General features: G+C 44.7%; 1 protein-coding gene across 1 annotated transcript in view; it reads left to right on the top strand.

The window, feature by feature from the left end:
* The window catches only part of obscnb (obscurin, cytoskeletal calmodulin and titin-interacting RhoGEF b), an 868,128-nt gene that overhangs the window by 229,108 nt on the left and 613,760 nt on the right, over positions 1-25,260 (top strand). Inside the window, exons 47-50 of the mRNA XM_068053434.1 lie at positions 68-334; positions 15,974-16,243; positions 19,621-19,887; positions 20,733-20,999. Of these exons, the coding sequence (XP_067909535.1) occupies positions 68-334; positions 15,974-16,243; positions 19,621-19,887; positions 20,733-20,999 (1,071 nt within the window). The remainder of the gene's footprint in view (positions 1-67; positions 335-15,973; positions 16,244-19,620; positions 19,888-20,732; positions 21,000-25,260) is intronic.

Raw genomic sequence — 25,260 nt, 5'->3', positions numbered from 1 at the left:
TTTTAGCTACTCGGGAGATTTTGAAAATAAAACTGAATGTATTTTTCCTCTATCTGTCATATTGCAGAAAAGCCAGTGGTCTTCATGAAATCCTTGGATGACATTGTTGGGGAAGAGAGAGGAATGATCACATTGGAGTGTGAAGTATCTAAGCCCAAAGTCAATCCTATCTGGAAGAAAGATGATGTGATTCTTGGTTCAAGTGACAAATATGAATTGCTGCATGCTGGAAAAACACTTTGTCTTATAGTACATGACCTGAATAAAAGTGATGCTGGACTGTATACTTGTGACATAGACAGTGATAAAGCAAGTGCCAAGGTCGCTATCCAAGGTATGCAATGCTTTTGGGTGTCCATTGTAGACTGATAAATAGTGAAAAACAAATAGAGGAAAAGATTTGTAGTTTGAAGAGCTAGTAAGGCTTTAATGGGACACTTCAAGGGGCTGATTCTTCTGAGGTCAGTGTACAGGCTACAGCTAATTCCCACATACATAGGTCATGAGAAATGTAATGAAGGCCCTTGATGCTGGATCTTTGTCCTGGAATTTAACAGAATTCTCCAGAGTGGTTGATCTGGGTTTAAGTCTGCAATAGGATTGGCCAAATGTTCCTAAAAACTGAGCAACGTTTGAAAATTCCCTGCCTTTCTGCCTACTTTCTTATTGTTTCATATGAAGGATGCCCGTTTTGAAGGATGCTTGGAAGGAGTTAGTGGTGCACCTGGATTCTCTTGGATTGGAAAGCCTGAGATCATAGGATCATAGAATAGTTATAGCACAGAAGCCATTCAGCCTGTCGAGTCTGCACCAACTCTCTGCAAAAGCAATTCAGTTAGTCCCTCAACCCAGCCCTTTCCCCGTAACCCGTAACATTTTATCTTCAAATGCTTATCCAATTCCCTTTTGAAAACCACAATTGAATCTGCCTCCATCACCCTCTCAGGCAATGCATTCTAGACCCTAACCACCAGCTACATAAAAAAAAGTTTTCTCATGTCGCCTTTGGTTCTTTTGTCACTCACCTTAAATTTGTGTCCTCTGGTTTTCAACCTCTCCACCAAAGGGAACGGTTTGTCTCTATCTACTCTGTCTAGACCCCTCATGATTTTGAACACATCTATCAAATCTCCTCTCAACCTTCTCTTCTTTAAGGAGAACAACCCCAGCTTCTCCAGTCTATGATCATCACTGAACTCCCTCATCCGTGGAACCATTCTCATAAATCTTTTCCACATCCTCTCTAAAACCTTCACATCCTTCCTAAAGTGCAGTGCGCAGAATTGAATACAATACCCCAGTTGAGGTTGAACCAGTGTTTTATAAAAAATAATTTTAACTTTAGAAAGCAGATTTTAGGGAGTTAGGAAGGAAATTAAAAAGCAGGACCTCCAAAGGAGTAATATCAGGATTACTCCCAGTACCACGTGCTAGTGAGCATAAGAATAGGATTGATCAATTAAATGCGTGGCTTGGTGTAGAAGGGAGGGCATCAGATTCCTGAGGCATTGGGACCCATTCTAGGGCAGGTGGGAGCTGTACAAGTTGGGCAGGCTACACCTTAACAGGACCGGAACTAATATCCTCACAGGGAGATTTGCAAGTGCTGTTGCGGAGGGTTTAAACTAGCTTGTTGGGGATGGAATCCTGAGGGATAGCTCAAATTGGAAGGAAGTAAAGCTGGTAACAGGAGGTAGAAAAGTAGCAAGTGACATTAGAAGGCAGGCGAAACAAAGGCGAGCATCAACTAGGCTTAGAATGCAGAATAATGTCAAGAAGACAAGGTTAAGGGCACTCTACCTGAATGCATGCAGAATTTGCAACAAGGTAAATTATTAAAAGGCCCAAATAGAGGTAAATGGGTATGATCTAATTGCCATAACGGAAACGTGGCTACAGGGTGACCAAGACTGGGAACTGAATATTCAAGGATATTCAACATTTAGGAAGGACAGGCAAAAAAGAAATGGAGGTGGGGTAGTGCTGATAATAGGGGATGGGATTAATGCATTAGTAAGGGAGGATCTTAGATCGGAAGAACAAAATGTGGAATCTGTTTGGGTGGAGCTAAGAAACAGCAAGGGGCAGCAAACATTGGTAGGATAAAAGCAAAATACTTCAGATGCTGGAAATCTGAAATAAAAATAAAAAATCCTGGAAATACTCAGCAGGTCTGGCAGCATCTGTGGAGAGAGAAGCAGAGTTAACGTTTCAGGTCAATGACCATTCATCAGAACTGGTCATTGACCTGAAACATTGGTAAGAGTTGTTTATAGGTCACGAAACAGTAGTGGTATCACAGAATCACAGAATAATACAGTGCAGAAGAGGCTCTTTGGCCCATCGAATCTGCACCGATGCATTAAAGACACCTGACCTGTCTACCTAATCCCATTTGCCAGCACTTGGCCCATAGCCTTGAATGTTATGACGTGCCAAGTGCTCATCCAGGTACTTTTTAAAGGATGTGAGGCAACCCGCCTCTACCACCCTCCCAGGCAGTGCCTTCCAGACCGTCACCACCCTCTGGGTAAAAAAGTTCTTCCTCAGATCCCATTTAAACCTCCTGCCCCTCACCTTAAACTTGTGTCCCCCGGTAACTGACCCTTCAACTAAGGGGAACAGCTGCTCTCTACCCACCCTGTCCATGCCCCTCATAATCTTGTACACCTTGATCAGGTCACTGCTCAGACATCTCTGCTCCAGCGAAAACAACCCAAGCTTATCCAACCTCTCTTCATAGCTTAAATGTTCCATCCCAGGCAACATCCTGGTGAATCGCCTCTGCACCCCCTCCAGTGCAATCACATCCTTCCTATAATGTGGCGACTAGAATTGCACACTGTACTCCAGCTGTGGCCTTACCAAAGTTCTATACAGCTCCAACATGACCTCCCTGCTTTTGCAATCTATGCCTCGATTGATAAAGGCAAGTGTCCCATCTGCCTTTTTCACCACCCTATTAACCTGCCCTTCTGCCTTCAGAGATCCATGGACAAACACGCCAAGGTCCCTTTGTTCCTCGGAACCTCCCAGTGTCAGGCCATTTATTGAATACTTCCGTGTCGCATTACTCCTTCCAAAGTGTATCACCTCAAACTTTTCAGGGTTAAATTCCATCTGCCACTTTTCTGCCCATTTGACCATCCCGTCTATATCTTCCTGTAACCTAAGACACTCCACCTCACTGTTAACCACTCGGCCAATCTTTGTGTCATCCGCGAACTTACTGATCCTACCCTCCACATAGTCATCTATGTCGTTTATATAAATGACAAACAATAGGGGACCCAGCACAGATCCCTTTGGTACGCTACTTGACACTGGCTTCCAGTCACTAAAACAGCCGTCTGTCATCACTCTCTGTCTCCTACAGCTAAGCCAATTTTGAATCTGCCTTATCAAGTTACCCTGTATCCCATGTGCATTTGCTTTCTCGATAAGTCTCCCATGTGGGACCTTGTCAAAGGCTTTGCTGAAATCCATGTAAACTCCATCAACTGCACTACCCTCATCTACACACCTGGTCACATGCTCAAAAAATTCAATCAGATTTGTTAGGCATGACCTCCCTCTGACAAAGCCATGCTGACTATTCCTAATCAAATTTTGCCTCTCCAAGTGGAGATAGATTCTCTCCTTCAGAATTTTCTCCAATAGTTTCACTACCACTGACGTGAGACTCACTGGTCTGTAGTTCCCTGGCTTATCTCTACAACCTTTCTTAAACAGTGGGACCACATTAGCTGTTCTCCAGTCTTCTGGCACCTCCCCCGCAGCCAGAGAGGAATTAAAAATTTGGGTCAGAGCCCCTGCAATCTCCACCCTCGCCTCCCACAGCATCCTGGGACACAAATCGTCTGGACCTGGAGATTTGTCCACTTTTAAGCCTGCCAAAACCTCCAATATCTTGTCACTCCCTATGACAATTTGCTCAAGAATCTCACGGTCTCTCTCTCTAAGTTCCATATCTACATCCTCATTCTCTTGGGTGAAGACAGATGTGAAGTATTCGTTCAACACCCTACCAATGTCCTCTGGCTCCACCCACAGATTTCCCCCTTGGTCCCTAATGAGTCCTACTCTTTCCCTGGTTATCTTCTTCCCATTGATATACTTATAGAATATCTTGGAATTTTCCCTACTTTTACTAGCCAGAGCTTTCTCATGTCCCCTTTTTGCTCTCCTAATTGCTTTCTTAAGCTCCATCCTACACTTACTGCACTCCAGTAATCCACTAATGCTTCCGTTGATTTGCTCTCCTTGTATTTGCTAAAAGCCTCTCTTTTCCTTCTCATCGTACCCTGACTGTTTCTGGTCATCCATGGTTCTCTGGGCTTGTTGCCCCAACCTATTACCCGAGAGGGAACATGTTGGGCCTATACCCTCCCCATTTCCTTTTTGAATGTTCCCCACTGTTCTTCTGTAGATTTCCCGACAAGTTACTCTTTCCAGTCTACCTTGGCCAGATCCTGCCTTATTTTACTAAAATTTGCTCTCCCCCAATCCAAAACGTTTTTTGCAACTTGTCTATTTCTTTCTCCATAACAAGCTTAAATTGTACCATGTTGTGGTCGCTATCACCAAAATGTTCCCCCACCAACACATCAACCACCTGTCCGGCTTCATTCCCCAGAATTAGGTCCAGCACTGCACCCTCCCTTGTTGGATCCTCTACATATTGAGCTAAAAGTTCTCCTGTATACATTTTAAGAACTCCACTCCATCTAAGCCCTTAACATGATGACTATCCCAATTATTGTTGGGAAAGCTGAAATAACCTAATATAATTACCCTATTATTATTTTTACACACCTCTGCGAATTGCGCACATATTTGCTCCTCATTTCCCGCTGACTATCTGGGGGTCTATAATAAACAGCTAGCAATGTGGCTGTCCCTTTTTAATTCCTAAACTCTACCCATAAAGCTTCATTTGATGCCCCCTCCAAGATATCATCTCTCCTTACTGCAGTAACTGACTCCTTAACTAATATTGCAATGCCCCCTCCTCTTTTACCCTCTCCTTTGTCTCGCTTGAAGATTCTATATCCCAGGATATTGAGCTGCCTATCCTGCCCCGCCCTCAACCATGTCTCCATGATGGCTACTATATCACAATTCCACGTGTTAATCCTTACCCTTAACTCATCCGTTTTACCTGTAATATTCCTGGCATTAAAGTAGAGGCCTTCCATCCTGGTCTTACTCCCTTGAAACTTACTATCGCTGTATTCCCTCTGACTTGTTTGCTTTCCTGTGTTTAGCTGTGTCCCTATTCTGCTAGGAGTCTGCATTCCCTCACCCTGCCAAATTAGTTTAAACTCCTCCCAACAGCACTAGCAAACCCGCCAGCAAGGATGTTAGTCCCCCTCTGGTTCAGATGTAGAACGTCCCGCTTGTACAGGTCCCACCTTCCCCAGAAACGGTCCCAGTGGTCCAGGAATCTAAAACCTTCCCTCCTGCACCAACTCTTAAGCCACGCCTATTTCTATACTCGCTAGCACATGACACTGGGAGTAATCCAGAGATTACAACCCGAGAGGTCCTGCTTTTTAGTGTACTGCCTAAATCCCTGAATTCTTGATGTAAGACCTCATCCCTCTTTCTACCTATGTCATTCGTACCAACATGTACCATGACCTCTGCCTTATCACCCTCCCCCTTCAGGATGCCCTGCAGCCATTCAGTGACATCCCGGAAACCAGGGAGGCAACACACCATCCTGGAGTCACGTTGACGGCCACAGTAGCACCTATCTGTTCCCCTGACTATAGAATCCCCTATTACTTTTGCTCTTCTTCTCTTTCCCCCTTCCTGTGCCAGAAGCTTGGCTCTGTCTGCACTCCTTGGAGGAACCAGCCTCATCAGCCTCCAAAATGGAATACCGATTTACAAGTGGGACCCCAGGGGACTCTTGAACTACCTGCCTGTTGCTCTTGGACTGCCTGGTGGTCACCCATTCCCTTCCTTCCTCATGTCCCCTCAGCTGCAGTATGACCACCTCTCTAAACGTGCTATCCACAATGCTCTCAGACTCGTGGATGCTCCACAGTGTTTCCAGCTGCCGTTCCAGCTCTGAAACCCGAGCTTCCAGGAACTGCCGCTGGACACACATCCTGCACACATGCTGGTCCCGGGGACTGGAAATGTTCCCGGATTCCCACATGCAGCAAGAGGAGCGAACCACAGCTTTAAGCTCTCCTGCCATGACTAAACTCTTTAAATTTAAAACTTTAGAAGACTATTATAATAAAAAAAAATCAACTAAGTCTTGCTAAAACAATGACTTACAATTCAATCCAGTTTGAAAAATACCCACCAGGACTTACTCACCAGTCAGCTGTGCTCTTTGGAAGCTCTCGGCTCCCCTCACGCTCTTTGAGAACAGGTAGGAAATGAAAGGAGCTCCTCGCTCCTTCCTCACCGAACTCCCTCAGTCACAAAACTCCCACTTTAGCCCTCTAATGCAGCCCCAAGTCAGCACTCAAGTGCAAACGATAGTGTGGGGCATTGTATTAATCAGGAGATTAGAGAAACATGTGGCATGGGTAATACAATAATCATGGGTGACTTCAATCTGCATATAGACTGGGTAAACCTAATGAGCACTAATGCTGTGGAGGATGAGTTTCTGGAGTGTGTTAGGGATGGTTTTCTAGAGCAATATGTTGAGGAACCGACTAGAGAACAGGCTATTTTAGACCTAGTTTTATGTAATGAGAAAGGGCTAATTAATAATATTGTCAAAGAACCTTTAGGGATGAGTGACCATAATATGATAGAATTTTACATTATGTTTGAAAGAGAGGTAGTTCAATCTGAAGCCAGGGTGTTAAATTTGAACAGTGGAAATTATGAAAGTGTGAGGGGAAAATTGGCTGAGGTGGATTGGGAAAATACATTAAAAGGTATGACAGTACATAGGCAATGGATAGTCTTTAGAGAAATATTACATAGTTTACAGCAACTATACATTCCTTCAAGGTACAAAAACCCAAAAGTAAAGGCAGTCAGCTGTGGATGACAAAGGAAGTTAAGGATTGTATAAGATTAAAAGAAAAGGCCGATAAAGTTACCAGGCTAAGACAAATGTGGGTCCATTACAGGCAGAGTCATGGGAATGTAGAAATGGCAGAGAAGCTAAATGATTACTTTGTGTCTGTCTTCACTGAGGAAGATACAAGAAATCTCCCAGAATTAGAGATCCAAGGGATTAAGGGGAATGAGGAATTGAAGGAAATTAGTATTAGTAAGAAGGTTGTATTGGAGAAATTAACGGGGCTGAAGGTTGATAAATCCCCAGGTCCAGCTATTCCACATCCCAGAATGTTGAAAGAGGTAGCTATGGAGATGGCGAATGCATTGGTGATCATCTTCCAAAATTCTAATGATTCTGGAACAGTTCCTGCAGATTGGAAGGTCGCAACTGTCACCCCACTATTTAAGAAGGGAGGGAGAGAGCAAACAGGGAATTACAGACCTGTTTGCCTTACATCAGCTGTTGGGAAAATGCTAGAATCTATTCTAAAGGATGTGATAAATGGACACTTGGATAATAATGATCTGATTGGGCATAGTCAACATGGATTTATGAATGGTAAATCATGTTTGACAAACCTGTATTTTGAGGTTACGAACAGAATTGATAAAGGGGAGTCGGTGGATGTGGTATACTTGGATTTTCAGAAGGCTTTTGATAAAGTCCCCTCCAGGAGGTTGGTTAGCAAAATTAAAACATATGCGATAGGAGGTAAAATACTAGCATGGATTAAGGATTGGTTAACAGGCAGAAAGCAGACAGTAGGAATAAATGGGTCATTCTCATGTTGGCAGGCTGTGACTAGTGGGGTACCGCAGGGATCAGTACTTGGGCCCCAGCTGTTCACAATATATGTCAATGATTTGGATGTGGGGACCAAATGTAGTATTTCCAAGTTTGCGGATGACACAAAACTAGGTGGGAATGTGTGTGTTGTGAGGAAGATGCAAAGCGGCTTCAAGGAGATTTGGACAGACTTAGTGAGTGGGCAAGAACATGGCAGATGGAATATAATATGGATAAATGTGAGGTTGTCCACTTTGGTAGGAGGAACAGATGTGCAGAGATGTCTCTCTATTCCTGCAGTCCCTTTAGAATTGTAACCTTTAGGTCATATTGCCTCTCCTCATTCTTCCTGTGAAAATATATCACTTCACATTTATCTGCATTAAATCTCATCTACCACATGTCAGTCCATTCCACCTATCTTCTTGAAGTCTATCACTATCCTCCTTACAGTTCACAATACTTCCAAGAATTGAGTCATTTGCCAATTTTGAAATTGTGCCCTGGTAATGCTGCCATGTCTAATTCATTAATACATAACAAGAAAAGCAATGGTCCTAGTACTGACACCTGGGGAACACTGCTGTATACTTTCCTCCAGTCTGAACAAAACAACTGTTTACCGCTGCTCTCTGTTTCTTGTCACTCAGCAGACCTTGTAGCGATACCGCCACTGTCCCTTTTATTCCATGGGCCTCAACTTTGCCAAGATTACCAGGCAGCATAGTAAAAGAGCTGTAGGTGTAAGTGGTACCTTTCTCTTTCAGCCTTCTGTCAGTAGCATATTGGCACGGATAGAAGATTGGTTAGCTAACAGGAAACAGAGAGTAGGCATAAATGGGTCATTTTCTGGTTGGCAAGATGGAACGAGTGGTGTGCCACAGGGGTCTGTGCTGGGGCCTCAACTTTTTACAATTTATATAAATGACTTAGCTGAAGGGACTGAAGGTATGGTTGTTAAATCTGCTGATGACACAAAGATAGGTCGGAAAGTAACTTGTGAAGAGGATATTAGGAGGCGACAAGGGGATATAAATAGGTTGAGTGAGTGGGCAAAGATCTGGCAAATGGAGTATAATGTGGGAAAGTGTGAAGTTGTCCACTTTGGCAGGAAGAATAAAAAAGAAGCATATTATCTAAATGGTGAGAGATTGCAGAGCTCTGAGATGCAGAGGGATCTGGGTGTCCTGCTGCATGAATCGCAAAAGGTTAAAATGCAGGTACAGCACGTAATTAGGAAAGCTAATAGAATGTTATCGTCCATCGTGAGGGGAATTGAATTCAAAAGTAGGGAGGTTATGCTTCAGCTATACAGAGCATTGGCAAGACCACATCTGGAGTACTATGTACCGTATTGGTCTCCTTATTTAAGGAAGGATGTAAACGGGTTGGAGGCCGTACAGAGAAGGTCTACGAGACTAATACCTGGAATGGGTGGGCTGTATTACGAGAGAAGATTGATCAGGTTAGGCTTGTGTCTGCTGGAATTTAGAAGAGTAAGAGGTGACTTGATTGAAATATATAAGATCCTGAGGGATCTTGACAGGGTGGATGTGAAAAGGATATTTTCCTTGTGAGAGAATCTCAAACTAGGGGTCACTGTTTAAAAATAAGGGGTCGCCCATTTAAGACAGAGATGAAGAGAAATTCTTTCTCTCAGAGGGTCATGAGTCTTTGGAATTCTCTTCCTCAAAAGGCACTGGAAGCTGAATATTTTTAAGGCAGAGGTAGATAGATTCTTGATAAGCTAGGGGGTGGAAGGTTATCGGGGGTAGGTGGAAATGTGGAGTAATCAGTTCAGCCATGATCTTATTGAATGGTGGAGCAGGCTTGAAAGGCCGAGTGGCCTACTCCTGCTCCTAATTCGTATGCTCATATGTTATTCGGGCCTGAAAGCCTTCTGGTCACTTGTTCGATAGGAACCAGATGGCATTGAAGCTAGTGCCACTCCTGCATCTGTTGATGCTTCCATTTTCTGCATTGCTGGGAGCTGGGCCTAGGCTGGCGTGTGATCACTCAGCCCTACAAATTCAGATGTTCTAAAAGATGGATAGGTGCTCATAAAATGGGGTCCAGGAGAAGTCAACTTCTTAAGAATTTAGAATTTCTTTTGGGCCTCCTTATCTCGAGAGACAATGGATACGCGCCTGGAGGTGGTCAGTGGTTTGTGAAGCAGCGCCTGGAGTGGCTATAAAGGCCAATTCTGGAGTGACAGGCTCTTCCACAGGTGCTGCAGAGAAATTTGTTTGTCGGGGCTGTTGCACAGTTGGCTCTCCCCTTGCGCCTCTGTCTTTTTTCCTGCCAACTACGAAGTCTCTTCGACTCGCCACAATTTAGCCCTGTCTTTATGGCTGCCCGCCAGCTCTGGCGAATGCTGGCAACTGACTCCCACGACTTGTGATCAATGTCACACGATTTCATGTCGCGTTTGCAGACGTCTTTATAACGGAGACATGGACGGCCGGTGGGTCTGATACCAGTGGCGAGCTCGCTGTACAATGTGTCTTTGGGGATCCTGCCATCTTCCATGCGGCTCACATGGCCAAGCCATCTCAAGCGCCGCTGACTCAGTAGTGTGTATAAGCTGGGGATGTTGGCCGCTTCAAGGACTTCTGTGTTGGAGATATAGTCCTGCCACCTGATGCCAAGTATTCTCCGAAGGCAGCGAAGATGGAATGAATTGAGACGTCGCTCTTGGCTGGCATACGTTGTCCAGGCCTCGCTGCCGTAGAGCAAGGTACTGAGGACACAGGCCTGATACACTCGGACTTTTGTGTTCCGTGTCAGTGCGCCATTTTCCCACACTCTCTTGGCCAGTCTGAACATAGCAGTGGAAGCCTTACCCATGCGCTTGTTGATTTCTGCATCTAGAGACAGGTTACTGGTGATAGTTGAGCCTAGGTAGGTGAACTCTTGAACCACTTCCAGAGCGTGGTCGCCAATATTGATGGATGGAGCATTTCTGACATCCTGCCCCATGATGTTCGTTTTCTTGAGGCTGATGGTTAGGCCAAATTCATTGCAGGCAGACGCAAACCTGTCGATGAGACTCTGCAGGCATTCTTCAGTGTGAGATGTTAAAGCAGCATCGTCAGCAAAGAGGAGTTCTCTGATGAGGACTTTCCGTACTTTGGACTTCGCTCTTAGACGGGCAAGGTTGAACAACCTGCCCCCTGATCTTGTGTGGAGGAAAATTCCTTCTTCAGAGGATTTGAACGCATGTGAAAGCAGCAGGGAGAAGAAAATCCCAAAAAGTGTGGGTGCGAGAACACAGCCCTGTTTCACACCACTCAGGATAGGAAAGGGCTCTGATGAGGAGCCACCATGTTGAATTGTGCCTTTCATATTGTCATGGAATGAGGTGATGATACTTAGTAGCTTTGGTGGACATCCGATCTTTTCTAGTAGTCTGAAGAGACCACGTCTGCTGACGAGGTCAAAGGCTTTGGTGAGATCAATGAAAGCAATGTAGAGGGGCATCTGTTGTTCACGGCATTTCTCCTGTATCTGACGAAGGGAGAACAGCATGTCAATAGTCGATCTCTCTGCACGAAAGCCACACTGTGCCTCAGGGTAGACGCGCTCGGCCAGCTTCTGGAGCCTGTTCAGAGCGACTCGAGCAAAGACTTTCCCCACTATGCTGAGCAGGGAGATTCCACGGTAGTTGTTGCAGTCACCGCGGTCACCTTTGTTTTTATAGAGGGTGATGATGTTGGCATCGCGCATGTCCTGGGGTACTGCTCCCTCGTCCCAGCACAGGCATAGCAGTTTATGTAGTGCTGAGAGTATAGCAGGCTTGGCACTCTTGATTATTTCAGGGGTAATGCTGTCCTTCCCAGGGGCTTTTACGCTGGCTAGGGAATCAATGGCATCACTGAGTTCCGATTTGGTTGGCTGTATGTCCAGCTCATCCATGACTGGTAGAGGCTGGGCTGCATTGAGGGCAGTCTCAGTGACAGCATTCTCCCTGGAGTACAGTTCTAGGTAGTGCTCAACCCAGCGGTCCATCTGTTTGCGTTGGTCAGTGATTATGTCCCCCGATTTAGATTTGAGGGGGGTGATCTTCTTGATGGTTGGCCCAAGAGCTCTCTTCATGCCATCATACATTCCTCTGATGTTTCCGGTGTCTGAGGCCAGCTGAATATGACTGCATAGGTGTTGCCAGTAGTCGTTTGCGCAACGCCTAGCTGTTCTTTGTGCAGTACTTCTGGCTGCTTTAAGTGCTGCGGATGTTAAATCGCTGGGGGCTTTCTTGTAGTTCAAAAGTGCAATGCGCTTAGCGGCTATGACAGGTTCCAGCTCTTCATTATGAGATTGAAACCAGTCTGCATTTCTCTTTGCACTTTTGCCGTAGGTGGTCAAAGCTGACTCATAGATGGCGTCTCTGATGTGGGCCCACTTGGTCTCAGCATCCCCTGTGGGAGTGTTTTGAAGGGCTGTTACAAGTGAATTTAGAAATTTTTGTAACAGCTGTGGGTGAGAAATTCTGCTCGTGTTGATGCGCGGGTGGCCCTTCTGCTTGGAATGATGCAACTTCTTTGGTCTGAGTCTAACCTTGCTGCACACCAGGGAGTGGTCGGTGTCGCAGTCCGCACTGTGGAAGCTGCGTGTGATTTGAACACTGTTTAAGGCGGCTCGCCTTGTGACAATGAGGTCTAGCTGGTGCCAACGACGTGATCTTGGGTGCCTCCATGAAACCTGGTGACAGGGTTTAGTGTGAAAGAACGAGTTGGTGATGCAGAGGTTATGATAGGTACACAACTCAAGCAGTCTCTGCCCGTTCTCATTCATCCTTCCAACGCCATAGCGCCCAAGGCAGGAGGGCCATGAGTCATGGTCGGCCCCAACCCTGGCATTAAAGTCCCCCAGCAGGAATAGGTGTTCGGTGTTGGGGATGCTGCTAATGATGTTATGGAGTTGTTCATAGAACTGGTCTTTAGCTTCAGGTGCGGAACAGAGTGTTGGAGCATAGATGCTGAGTAGGTGTACTGGACCAGAGGTGGTGAGCAGTCGGATGGACAGTATGCGTTCCGAGCCATTTGAGGGAGGCTCTATCATGCTGAGCAAGGAGTTTCTGATGGCGAAGCCCACTCCATGCTGTCTTGGTTCTTCAGGATCCCTGCCCTGCCAGAAGAAGGTGTAGTCTTGCTCTGCTAGAGAGCCACTCGCGGGGAGGCGAGTCTCCTGAAGTGCTGCAATGTCCACATTGAGTCTACTGAGCTCGTTGTTAATGATGGCGGTCTTCCGAGAATCGTTGATTTGTGTAAGGTCTTCCGACAGGCCAGGACACATAGTTCTGACGTTCCAGCTTGCAAAGCGAAGGGCTGGTACCTTCTTTCCTTTTTTCATGTTGTTTGGTGCGGTGTATCAGTCCACCTTTCGGGCAATGACCCTGAGCTCCAAGCACCCATTGAAGCAGGCAGACTGTGGCGGGACAGAACCTTATTGACCGGGGGCTGCCCGGTTTGAGGCGGGCGGTAGCTGTCCAGTGAGGTGCAATGACCTCTCCCACCGACAAAGGCAACCCGTGGCGCCCAGTTTCTACGCCAATTTATCTGGACTTATAACCCGTAACTGCTGCCTTCCGTGTTGTTTCAGTCGCTGTGAGGCAACTATGGAGTGACCTCTCCATGGCGCATGCCTGGAGAAGTCAACTTCTTAAGGATTTAGAATTAAGTCTGGTATAACATTAACATTGTGGTCAAGATGGGAAATGCTTTTTTTCTCCTTTGTGTGGTGCACTTGTGGCTGGAAATATGTCAGCACTTCCTGCCCATCATATTGGCAACTTCGTAGGCTAGTTAGGAACCGTGTCTTGGGTGCTGCACAGCTGAATTTATTGGCCTATGAGCAACAAGAGTTCCTTCCGAACGCTCATTCTAACTTACTTGGTGTAAAGCTCATCAAACCCAAACCAATGACTAGGCCAGGAAAATAGCACAGAAATAGAATTAAATATGACTTATACATATTATGTTGTCAAAAATAATTCCGAAACAAATACTTCTATGTTTTTTGTATGTTTTCAGTAAAGGCAAACACATTCTTTTTGATTTGTTATACCCACAATCTTTATTCTTGTTTATTTCATTCCATAAGAACACCCCATGCATCTTTCCTTCAGTTCTTTTTCTTCTAATATTTTATGCTATTAAACTATGGGACAGAAGTAAACTCTGGCCGTCTGTATTTTCATGTGCTTCCCATTCCAAGAATGGCCCTCATTGTGTACATTAAGCGTCCTACATTGCCAACTGTTAGGTAGACTAAGAAACATTTTGTGTACCAAAAAAACCTGAACATCACGATGCTACCAGCTGTTTTACAATACCATTCAAGCAATACATCTGTATTTTCAATGCTTATGACTTGGTTAAGAGTGTTCCCCACTACAGTCAGGCAGGATCATCAGAATTGGTACAATGTATTGTTAAAGCCTCTTAGAATTAGAATTAGAACATTACAGCGCAGTACAGGCCCTTCGGCCCTCGATGTTGCGCCGACCTGTGAAACCATCTGACCTACACTATTCCATTTTCATCCATATGTCTATCCAATGACCACTTAAATGCCCTTAAAGTTGGCGAATCTACTACTGCTGCAGGCAGGGCGTTCCACGCCCTTACTACTCTCTGAGTAAAGAAACTACCTCTCACATCTGTGCTATATCTATCACCCCTCAACTTGAAGCTATGTCCCCTCGTGTTTGCCATCACCATCCGAGGAAAAAGACGCTCACTATCCACCCTATCTAACCCTCTGATTATCTTATATGTCTCTATTAAGTCACCTCCTCCTCCTCCTCTCCAACGAAAACAACCTCAAGTCCCTCAGCCTTTCCTCGTAAGACCTTCCCTCCATACCAGGCAACATCCTAGTAAATCTCCTCTGCACCCTTTCCATAGCTTCCACATCCTTCCTATAATGCGGTGACCAGAACTGCACGCAATACTCCAGGTGCGGTCTCACCAGAGTTTTGTACAGCTGCAGCATGACCTCGTGGCTCCGAAACTCGATCCCCCTACTAATAAAAGCTAACACACCATATGCCTTCTTAACAGCCCTACTAACCTGGGTTAACCTTCAGGGATTTATGCACCTGGACACCAAGATCTCTCTGTTCATCTACACTACCAAGAATCTTCCCATTAGCCCAGTACTCTGCATTCCTGTTACTCCTGCCAAAGTGAATCACCTCGCACTTTTCCGCATTAAACTCCATTTGCCATCTCTCAGCCCAGCTCTGCAGCCTACAACATCCTTCGGCACTATCCACAACTCCACCGACCTTAGTGTCATCCGCAAATTTACTAACCCACTCTTCTACACCCTCTTCCAGGTCATTTATAAAAATGACAAACAGCAGTGGCCCCAAAACAGATCCTTGCGGTACACCACTAGTAACTAAACTCCAGGATGAACATTTGCCATCAACCACCACCCTCTGTCTTCTTTCAGCTAGCCAATTTCTGATCCAAAGCTCTAAATCACCTTCAACCCCATAATTCCATATTTTCTGCAATAGCCTACCGTGGGGAACCTTATCAAACGCCTTACTGAAATCCATATACACCACATCCACGGCTTTACCCTCATCCACCTGTTTGGTCACCTTCTCGAAAAACTCAATAAGGTTTGTGAGGCACGACCTACCTGTCACAAAACCGTGCTGACTATCTCTAATGAACTTATTCTTTTCAAGATGATTATAAATCCTGTCTCTTATAACCTTTTCCAACATTTTACCCACAACCGAAGTTAGGCTCACAGGTCTATAATTACCAGGGCTGTCTCTACTCCCCTTCTTGAACAAGGGGACAACATTTGCTATCCTCCAGTCTTCCGGCACTATTCCTGTCGACAATGACGACATAAAGATCAAGGACAAAGGCTCTGCAATCTCCTCCCTAGCTTCCCAGAGAATCCTAGGGTAAATCCCATCTGGCCCAGCGGACTTATCTATTTTCACACTTTCCAAAATTGATAACACCTCCTCCTTGTGAACCTCAATCCCATCTAGCCTAGTAGCCTGAATCTCAGTATTCTCCTCAACAACATTTTCTTTCTCTACTGTAAATACTGGCCATCAGAGCCAGCAATGAAGTATGTCTGTGGCACTCACGATAAATAACTGCTTTGTTGCAGAGCTGAACATTGGAATCACAAAACGGCTAAAGAGCACAGAGGTTAAAGAAGGAGAAAATGGATCTTTTGAATGCATACTTTCTCATGAAAGCATCGATGAATACTACTGGACTGTAAACGGGCAGTTAGTGGAAGGCAATGAACGATTTGAGGCATTTAATATTGGCAGAAAATATATGCTCAGCATTCAGGAGGCAGCTCTCTCGGATGCAGGAGAAGTTATTTTTCATGTGCGAAATCTCAGTTCAAAAGCCTCATTGATCGTGAAAGGTATGATCTGTTTACATCACTATGAGTACTCATGACACTTTTTTCACATTTAGCTTAAAGGCTTAAAAATTTTACTGTTTGCCGAAGCTGATGTCAGTAGCTCAATAAACAGTTGCTGACACATACAGAAGCACTTGTGTATACCACCTGTATCAACACAAGAGCATTATCACTGTGCAAGCGGGCACCAAGCAACGCTATAATGCACCCATAGTCCTAGATAGCTGAAGAGTTTTCACAGTTGCTCACTTAATATCAACTAGGAATAGTTTTCATTCAGCAAGATTAGTGGAAGATAGAAGATATTTGTTGATCGCTAAACAAACTAAACAGACCAGTTTCATTCATTTCATTTGAATTCATTCATACCATTGTTATGGCTCATAAGTGTTGCAATGGGATTACTTTACCCAATGTCAACTCAGAGCAGTGGGAGGCATTCGAAGGAGAATTCAAGGGATTCACAGTAAACATGTTCCCACAAAGAAATAGGGTAGGACAGCCAAATCTAGAGCGTAAAATAAGGCAGAAAAGGAAAGCTTATGTCTGACACTGAGAACTCAATACTACAGAAAGCTGAAAGGAGTATAGAAAGTGGAGGGGTGAAATCAAAAAGGAAATTAGGAAAGCAAAGAGAGGGCATGAAAGAATATTGGCAAGAAAAATCAAGATGAACCCAAAGATGTTTAATCAATACATTAAGAGTAAGAGGATAACTAAGGAGAGAGTAGGGCCCATAAAATACCAAAAAGGTAACTATGTGTAGGAGCGGAAGATGTTGGTATTGTTCTTAATGAATATTTTGTGCCTGTCTTCACAAAAGAGGGGGACGATGCAAATATTGTAGTTAAAGAAGAGGGGTGTGAAGTATTGGATGTGATAAACATAGGGAGAGAGGAAATATTAATGGGATTAGCATCCTTTAAAGTAGATAAATCACCAGGGTCAGATGAAATGCACTCCAGGCTTTAAAGGAAGCAAGAGAAGAAATAGCGGAAGATCTGACCATCATTTTCCAGTCCTCACTGCATACAGGTGTGGTGCCGGAGGATTGCAGGACTGTTAACATACCTCTGTTTAAAAATGGGAGTGAGGGATAGACTGAATAATCACAGGCCAGTCAGTCTAACCTCGGTAGTGGGCAAATTATTAGAATCATATCTGAGAGACAGGATAAACTGTCATTTAGAAGGGCACAGATTAATCAAGGATAGTCAGCATGGATTTGTTAAGGGAAGAGCTTGCCTGACTAACCTGATTATATTTTTTGAAGAAGTAACAAGGAGGATTCATGAGGGTAGTGCAGTTGATGTGGTCTACATAGATTTTAGCAAGGCTTTGAAAAAGTCCCACATAGCAGACTGGTTAAAAAAAATAAAATCCCATGGGATCCGGGGAAATGTAGCAAGCTGGATACAAAATTATTTCAGTGTCAGGAAACAAAGCGTAATTGTTGACAAGTGTTTTTGTGACTGGAAGGCTGTTTCCAGCGGCGTTCCACAGGGCTCAGTACTAGGTCCCCTGCTTTTTGTGGTATATATTACCGATTTGGGCATAAATGTAGCGGGCATGATCAAGAAGTTTGCAGATGACACAAAAATTGGCTATGTGGTAGATAGCAAGGAGGATAGCTGTAAACTGCAGAAAGATATCAATAGACTGGTCAGCTGGGCAGAAAAGTGGCAAATGGAATTCAGTGCGGAGAAGTGTGAGGTGATGCATTTGGGGAGGTAAAACAAGGCAAAGGAATACACAATCAATGGGACAATACTGAGAGGTGTAGAGGAAGTGAGGAACCATTTAAACTGGGATTATTTTTCCCTCTACAGTTCAAATTATTATGTGCTCCCTTTCTGGACTCCCCAAACCATACCCCTACTCTCCCCCTCACCTTCCCTCCCCTCCACCTCCTCCCTTCCTCCTCTCCCTCTTCCTCACTCTCCCTCCCTTCCCCTTCACCCCTCCCCTTTCCCGCTCTCCCCACTCCCTCCATCACTTTCCTCCCCCTCCCTGCCCCTCCCCTTCCTCCCCCTCCCTGCCCCTCCCCTTCCTCATCCCCAACTCACGTCTTCAGAGAGGGGGAAATTTTAGTTACAAGGTTAGGTTAGAAAAGCTGGGTTTTTCTCCTTAGAACAAAGGAGATCGAGAGGGGATTTAATAGTGTACAAGATTTGGACTGGCTTAGATAAATTAGACAAGGATAAACTGTTCCCATTAACAAATGGTGCAGGGACCAGGGGGCACAGGTTGAATGTTTTGGGCAAAAGATGCAGGGGGAATATGAGGAAGCACTTTTTTATGCAGTGGGTGGTAATGACCTGGAACATTACCCACAAGGATGGTGGAAGCGGAGACGATCAATGACTTCAATAGGAAGTTGGATGGTCACTTGAGAGAAATAGACTTGCAGGGCTATGGGGATCGAACCAGGGAGTGGGACTGACTGCGTAGCTCTGTGATGAGCTGGCATGGACTCGATGGGCCGAATGGCCGCCTTCTGTGTCGTAAACGACTCTTTGGGTTCGATTTTACCAAGCCTATGACGTTGGGCTCCGTGGTGGGCAGAAGTGGGGGGGAGCTGGGGAGCAGGAATAAGGGTCTGGCAGTGGCCTGCCATGGAGGCCAATGCCAGGAGGGCCCAGCCCGACCCTCCTGGTGGCAGCAAGGCTGAGTGACGGGACCTGAATTTCAATATTTAAATCAATAAAATGAATACATTTATACAAACGTACCTTCCATCTTCTGGGCCCGCCATGATCCTCAGTGCGGCGGCTGTCACTCCCGTGCCTTCAATTCCCCATCTGGGGAAAGCATGTGTGACACTGGTGGGGAGGGGTGGGAAAGGTCCGTTAGAAATTTATTTGAGAACTTTTGGCGGTGGGGGAATAGCTTTATAAATTTTTACCTGCCAGCAAGGCTGGTTGCCCTTTAAAAATGGCGCCAGCTGCCTGCACACAGGCAGCTGACGCCATTGCCAGGGACGGACAGTCCGTCCTATCCACGTGATTGGGGGAAGCGGACCGCCCCAGCTATTTAAATGAGCCACCACGCGGGAGGTTGCGGCGGCTCTTTGGCCTGCGGGCTGCCATTTTTTGAACTCACCAGCCCTATGACTCGAAGAGCAGGTATGGGAAGTGGATTACATTTTCATGTGTAACTATTCATACTGCTCAAGAACAAGCTGCTAAGAGGCATGGAAAAGAACTCAATGACAACTCTGCATTTGATTTCCATTCCCCTGCTCTACCTTTAGCGGGAGTGCGGGGAGGGGGGTAAACTGACTTCCTGAGCCAGTGTTGTTGATACATCATTACATTTGATAAAAGCCCTCTCTTGCAATGATTGAAAGTGTAAGAATATGAAGTTTTGTGTTTCAGGAAAACCAGCAGAAATCACAAAGCAACTTGAGAACTTGGTGGCAATAGTAGGTGGAGAGATTGTACTGAGCTGTGAAACCTCCAAGCCTGATTCTTCAGTGAGGTGGTTTAGGGATGACAAAAGAATTAGAAAGAGTCATAAATATGAAATTTCTCAGCAAGGAACTGTAAACAAATTGATAATTCATCATGTCACTACAAAAGACTCAGGAGAGTATGCATTTGGAACAGAGACTTCCAAAACCACAGCTACTGTCATTGTAAATGGTAAAAACATATAATTAATTTCTCTTCTTTCCTTCCACTATTGTCAGTAGCAACATCTGCACAGAACTTTGTCGTATTAATTTCGCAATTGCCTATGTTGGATAGGACGTTGCAAGTAAATATTCAATGTCATGAGTCACGATCCACTGGTGATGTACTATTTAATGTTTTTTTAACATCTGGAAGGCATGCATTAACAATAAGTGGTCCATGTTTAAACCACCATTCTTATAAATTGAAGTTATGTGGTGGTATAGCAACCCAGTATTAATTGTACTAGGATAGTCATTTGCACCTCTGAATTTATAGATAGAGAATCCAGAATTTGAACTGAAGCATTGAGGTAAAGTTTAAAACAGCAGGTGAAATAATTCCCTACTATCAGAGAGAGAAAATTGGCCGGAAAATTAACTTCCATTGCTCTCACCCATTTTCTATTGATTGGTTATAGTACAGTTTTGGTCGCGGACTGAGAGTAGGTTATTTGCCTGCCCACTTAGATAATTAGTGGAAAACTGAAAGGAGGGAGGTAAAAAAACAAATCATGGAGCTTAAAGATTGGTTTAGGATATGTTAAATATCATTGGAGCCAGGAAGCTGCACTGTAGGGGTGATTTTGTGATCCGCTGCAAAAAGTGTGTTTGAAAAAAAGTCACAGGCTGTGCTCCTGCAGTTTCCTGAAATGTGCTCCCTGTCATTGTTGGCCCCTGCTAGGAGTGCTGGATCACTGAATCACCATATAAATATATATATCAGTTAAGTACACAACATATCGTTATTTTGGCATGCAATATAAAGTTAATTTATTGATAAATATATTGTTTGCATTTTTGCACCCTTTCCAGAATTAGAAAACCAATTTAGCAAAGAATTGCATGACATAAAAACTGAAGAGAAAGGAACTGCTGTTTTTAAATGTGAAACAGAACAGCCAGCACACAAGATTGTCTGGAGAAAAGGGATGGCAGAAATCAAGCCAAACAAGAAGTATGAAATAAACCAGGATGGCACTTTACTAAGCCTTACAATTAATCACCTAGAGAAGATCGACAGTGACCACTATATGTGTGACATTGGTAATGCCCAATCAAGAGCTCACCTGACAGTTGCAGGTCTGGATTATTTCTATCACTTAAATTATTTTGTGTTTACGGTTATTGCTTATAGTTTAAACGTTGAATTTATGATTTATTTTGTTGTAATAACAGCTGTTTTTCTTGATCCAGCAATAACATCATATAATAGGTACAGGAGCTCAAGTCTTGATAAAAGAAAGTCTACCATGTGAAGCTGCTTTATTGGCCCCTATACATTATTCAGTTTTAACTATTATTTCATAATTCTGTATAATAACACAAACATTTAAGAGAGAAAAAGATGTATTGCTATTAATCAATGTTTAAAGATATTCACTGATTATCTTTCAATTTTGGTGGTTAATAGCTGATATTTACTATTAATTCATGTGCATTTGTTTGACTGGTATGGTTAAATCTACAAATGAGAGTAACTTTAGTGCAAGGGAATTAATTATTAATTTTATTTTGCACATGTTTCGTTCAGCTGATTCTAAAAAGCTGAACATCTCTTCTGCATGAGTGACACAAAGATTTCCCAGTGCAGATGAAATTGTATGTTTATAAACCGGCCTGTGTCCTGACAATGCAGAGCATGTGCAGAGCAATCGCCAACGTCATCAGTGTGTCCGAACATTTGCCAGCTTGCCTGTATGAGTTCGCGCATGCGCAGCGCGATGTCACCACATAATGACGTCCTGGTGTTGCCTCACCACTCAGCGACCACAATTGCTGCCTCTATCCCCCCAACAGTACCCTGCTCCCTCCTGCGATCACTGCCTCAATCGCTGCTCCGGACTGCCTGCCGTTCTCTCCTGCTAACGACTACTTGCTGCTCACTTTCTGCCTGCCACTTGCCCCCTCCCCCTCGTCGCTTGCACCCCACTCTCTCTCTCCCATTCTCCTTGCCCCATCCCGCCGCTTCTTTGGGCAGTGAGGCGGCGGGGAGTGAGCGGCAGGAGGGAACGGCAAGCAGAAGGGCACGGGAGGGAACGGCAAAGGGAAGTGGCGATCACAGGATGGAGGGGGCAAGAGAAGCGGCGCTTGAGGCGGCAATCACGGGATGGAGTGGGGTACTGTTGGGGGGGAGGTTGGAGGCGGCAATCGTGGACATTTGAGGGAATTTGGATTTAATTCGCTTTTTTGTGTCAAATTGATCAGCGTCATCTAGCTGCCTCAGATGCTGCAATCAGTAACGTTTCAGTCGATGAGGCTGCTTTTGCACATGTGCCAGTACTGCGCCACCTAGTGGTTGTCTTGTCAGCAAAAACAGCCTTTATTAACAGAAGGATGGTCTTTCTTAAAAAGTTTACAGGAGAAAGTATTAAACTTGATAAATTCTGTAATTAATGGACGATTATGCAATTTCAGTTATCGTAAAGTTTTTTTATACGCGTTTTAGTTTTATTACCATGCCCTGAATGAATTGATTCACTCGTGAGACTGGTCTGCACTGTAGTGGTTAAAGTTATGGTTATATTTAATGGATCACGTTATATGTAGAGAGGACAGTAAAAGCTGGACAGTATAAAAAGAGGAATTTACCTTTAACTAAATAATGTATACATAATTCTTAATACATCATATTAACATTTATTGACAATTCCTGAGTAAATGGCAAATGTTTGGATTTAGCACTAATCTATTTCTTTACTTTATCTCTCCTCTGCGTCAGTCTGTTTCTAACTTTAATTCTCATCTCTTTTGATCTAATCAACCCTTCTTTGTCTTTGTGAAATGGTTGTGTGTGGTGTAAGATAACAAAGGCCATAGTACTAATTTAGAAACTCTGGGGTTGATTTTTGTCTCTTTACTTACCTGCTTTTCTCCGGGAACGAATGGTGGCAAGTCTAAAATCATGGAGGAAATCTTACCACTGTCTTTTGTGCTTTCTCCCATTTTGGACTGGGCCTTGAAATAGGCAACTGAGGCTTCTGTTACAAATAACCAGAAGCCTTATTACTGTAGGCAAATCAGGATGTATGACACTCGTAGGATCGTTATACAATTTTGATGAGCAAACATGCAGCCCTGTGCTGCGCAAGCCTCACCCACTTTGGCATAACCAATTGCCGGAGTTTGCTAAAGAAACGAGCTGCTGATCAGGTCTGGAACTGCCCGGGCAGCTGGCCTGTCAAATTTAACTAAGGCTCGATCAGCAAAATGGTTCGGGCATCCCTGTGATAGCTGATGGACCTCCCGATTCAACTGACCACTGCCCGACCAGTGTACGCTGCACATCAGATTTTCCTCTCGGTCCTTCAGAATTTTGGCTGCTTAATGTGCTTTCCAGTGATGCAATTTTAATTTGTACAATAAGATTGAGAGAGGTGAAAGGACTGATGTTAAATCCCTGCCCCAAGCTTGAACAGGATGGGAGTGGAGAGTAAAATCACTTTTATTGCTCCCTCTTGGTTCCGACTTGTCAGCTTAATGGGGCAGTACTTTAGGCGCTCAGGCTGCCTGCCAGAAGCTGGCAAGAGCCTCACGAATACATGCAAAGACAGAAGTCCTACTCAGCGCAGAAGCCTACCGAATGATACCTAGCAAGATTGGTTTCCGAAGGGTCATTGTATTTAAAAGGGCATTGAATTTCCACAGGAGTGTTTGCCTTGAACATTTTTTTCCCTACACTTATTCTGCTTACATACTTTCAAGAAGCAGACAGCTTATGATGGGTGGCATTCTTGCGACTTTAATTTGGTTGCATGAAGAGGAGCAACAGCATTAGCAGCAGGCTATTCGGTGACAAGGAACAGCAACTGGGCCTTTTAGGAGACAAGACATGAGGGCTGCTAGAACAAGGCCTTATCTAGCCCTTGGGGTATACAGGCTTAGTGAGTGCCCTGGAATTGTGTGTGAAGCAATGCATGAGGAGGCTTTTTGTCTAAAGACAGGCTGTAGCCGAGCTCTGCAGCCTTCTGCAACACAACCTACTGCCTGCTGGTCCAGTTGACCGTTTTGCCTGTGGCACTGAAAGTCACCACAGCCCTTAGCTTCTTTGCCTCAGATTGTTCCGAGAACATAACAAGGAATATTGACCAAATCTCTCAGTCTTCTGTTCACAAATGCTTCAAGCAAGTAACCAATGCCCTCCTTGCCAGAGAAAACAGTTACATAACCTACCCAGTAGATTCGAACAGTCATTATGAAAAGGCTCTACCATTTGCTGTAATGACTGGCTTCTGTTGTATGCATAGGGTCATAGATTGCAGCCATGAACATTTGTTAACATTATATCAGTATGTTGCTGGTTAGTGATCACCACCATAGATTTCCTCACCCTGCACCACTCAACTGTCACTATCAACTATTCCTCCCATGAAGGAACTTGAGTATGGCTGTTATTGGATAAGGGTTACCCATTCCTTGCTTGGCTTATAATAGCCTCCTTAACCCCCACACGCCAGAATTGATGAAGTACAACCAAAGCCACGATATCAACAGGTTGATCATCGAGTATATGGTTCGACTCTTGAAGCAACAGATTAGATTCCTGGATAGTTTTAGGGGCTTGCTTCAGTACACAACAGAGTGTCTTACTCATTGTTGTAGTTTGTTGCATGGAAGAGGAATAGGAGGAGGAACTCCCTATCTCTGATAATTGGGTGAAGGTGAGAAAGGAGCAGAACAGGGAGGGCAACCACAACATCTCGTAGCCGAAGATTCCAGGGATGGGTTAATTACGCAGCACTTCAGTTGACCTGCACATTCCTAACTAACCTTCCATGGCACTACGGGTGGCTCAGCTGCACAGTGGGGTACAGGGAAGACTGGAAGACCCATAGTGATAGGTGATTCAATTGTCAGGGGAACAGACAGGTGTTTCTGTGGCTGTAGACATGAATCCAGGATGGTGTATTGCCTCCCTGGTGCCTGGGTCAAGGATGTCACTGAGAGGCTCCAGAGCAACCTGAAGGGGGAGGGTGAACAGCCAGCAGTCGTGGTCCACATTGGAACCAACAACATAGGTAGAAAGAGGGACGTGGTCTTGCAGTCATAATATAGGGAGCTTGGTAAGAAATTAGCAAGCAGGACCTCAAAAGTAGTAAACTCCAGATTACTCCAAGTGCCACACGCTAGTGAATAGAGAAATGGAAGGATAAGACAGATGAAAAGATGGTGCAGGAGGGAGGGCTTCAGATTCCTGGAACATTGGGACCGGCTCTGGAGGAGATGGAGCCTGTACAGGCCGGACGGGTTGCACCTGAACAGAGCTGGGACTGAGTTCCTTGTGGGATGTTTTGCTAGTGCTGTTGGGGACGGTTTAAACTAGCTTGGCAGGGGGATGGGGACC

Source organism: Heterodontus francisci, chromosome 2, assembly GCF_036365525.1.
Source record: "Heterodontus francisci isolate sHetFra1 chromosome 2, sHetFra1.hap1, whole genome shotgun sequence".
In the NCBI taxonomy this organism is placed as follows: Eukaryota; Metazoa; Chordata; class Chondrichthyes; order Heterodontiformes; family Heterodontidae; genus Heterodontus; species Heterodontus francisci.
This window is presented reverse-complemented; position numbering and strand designations above follow the sequence as displayed.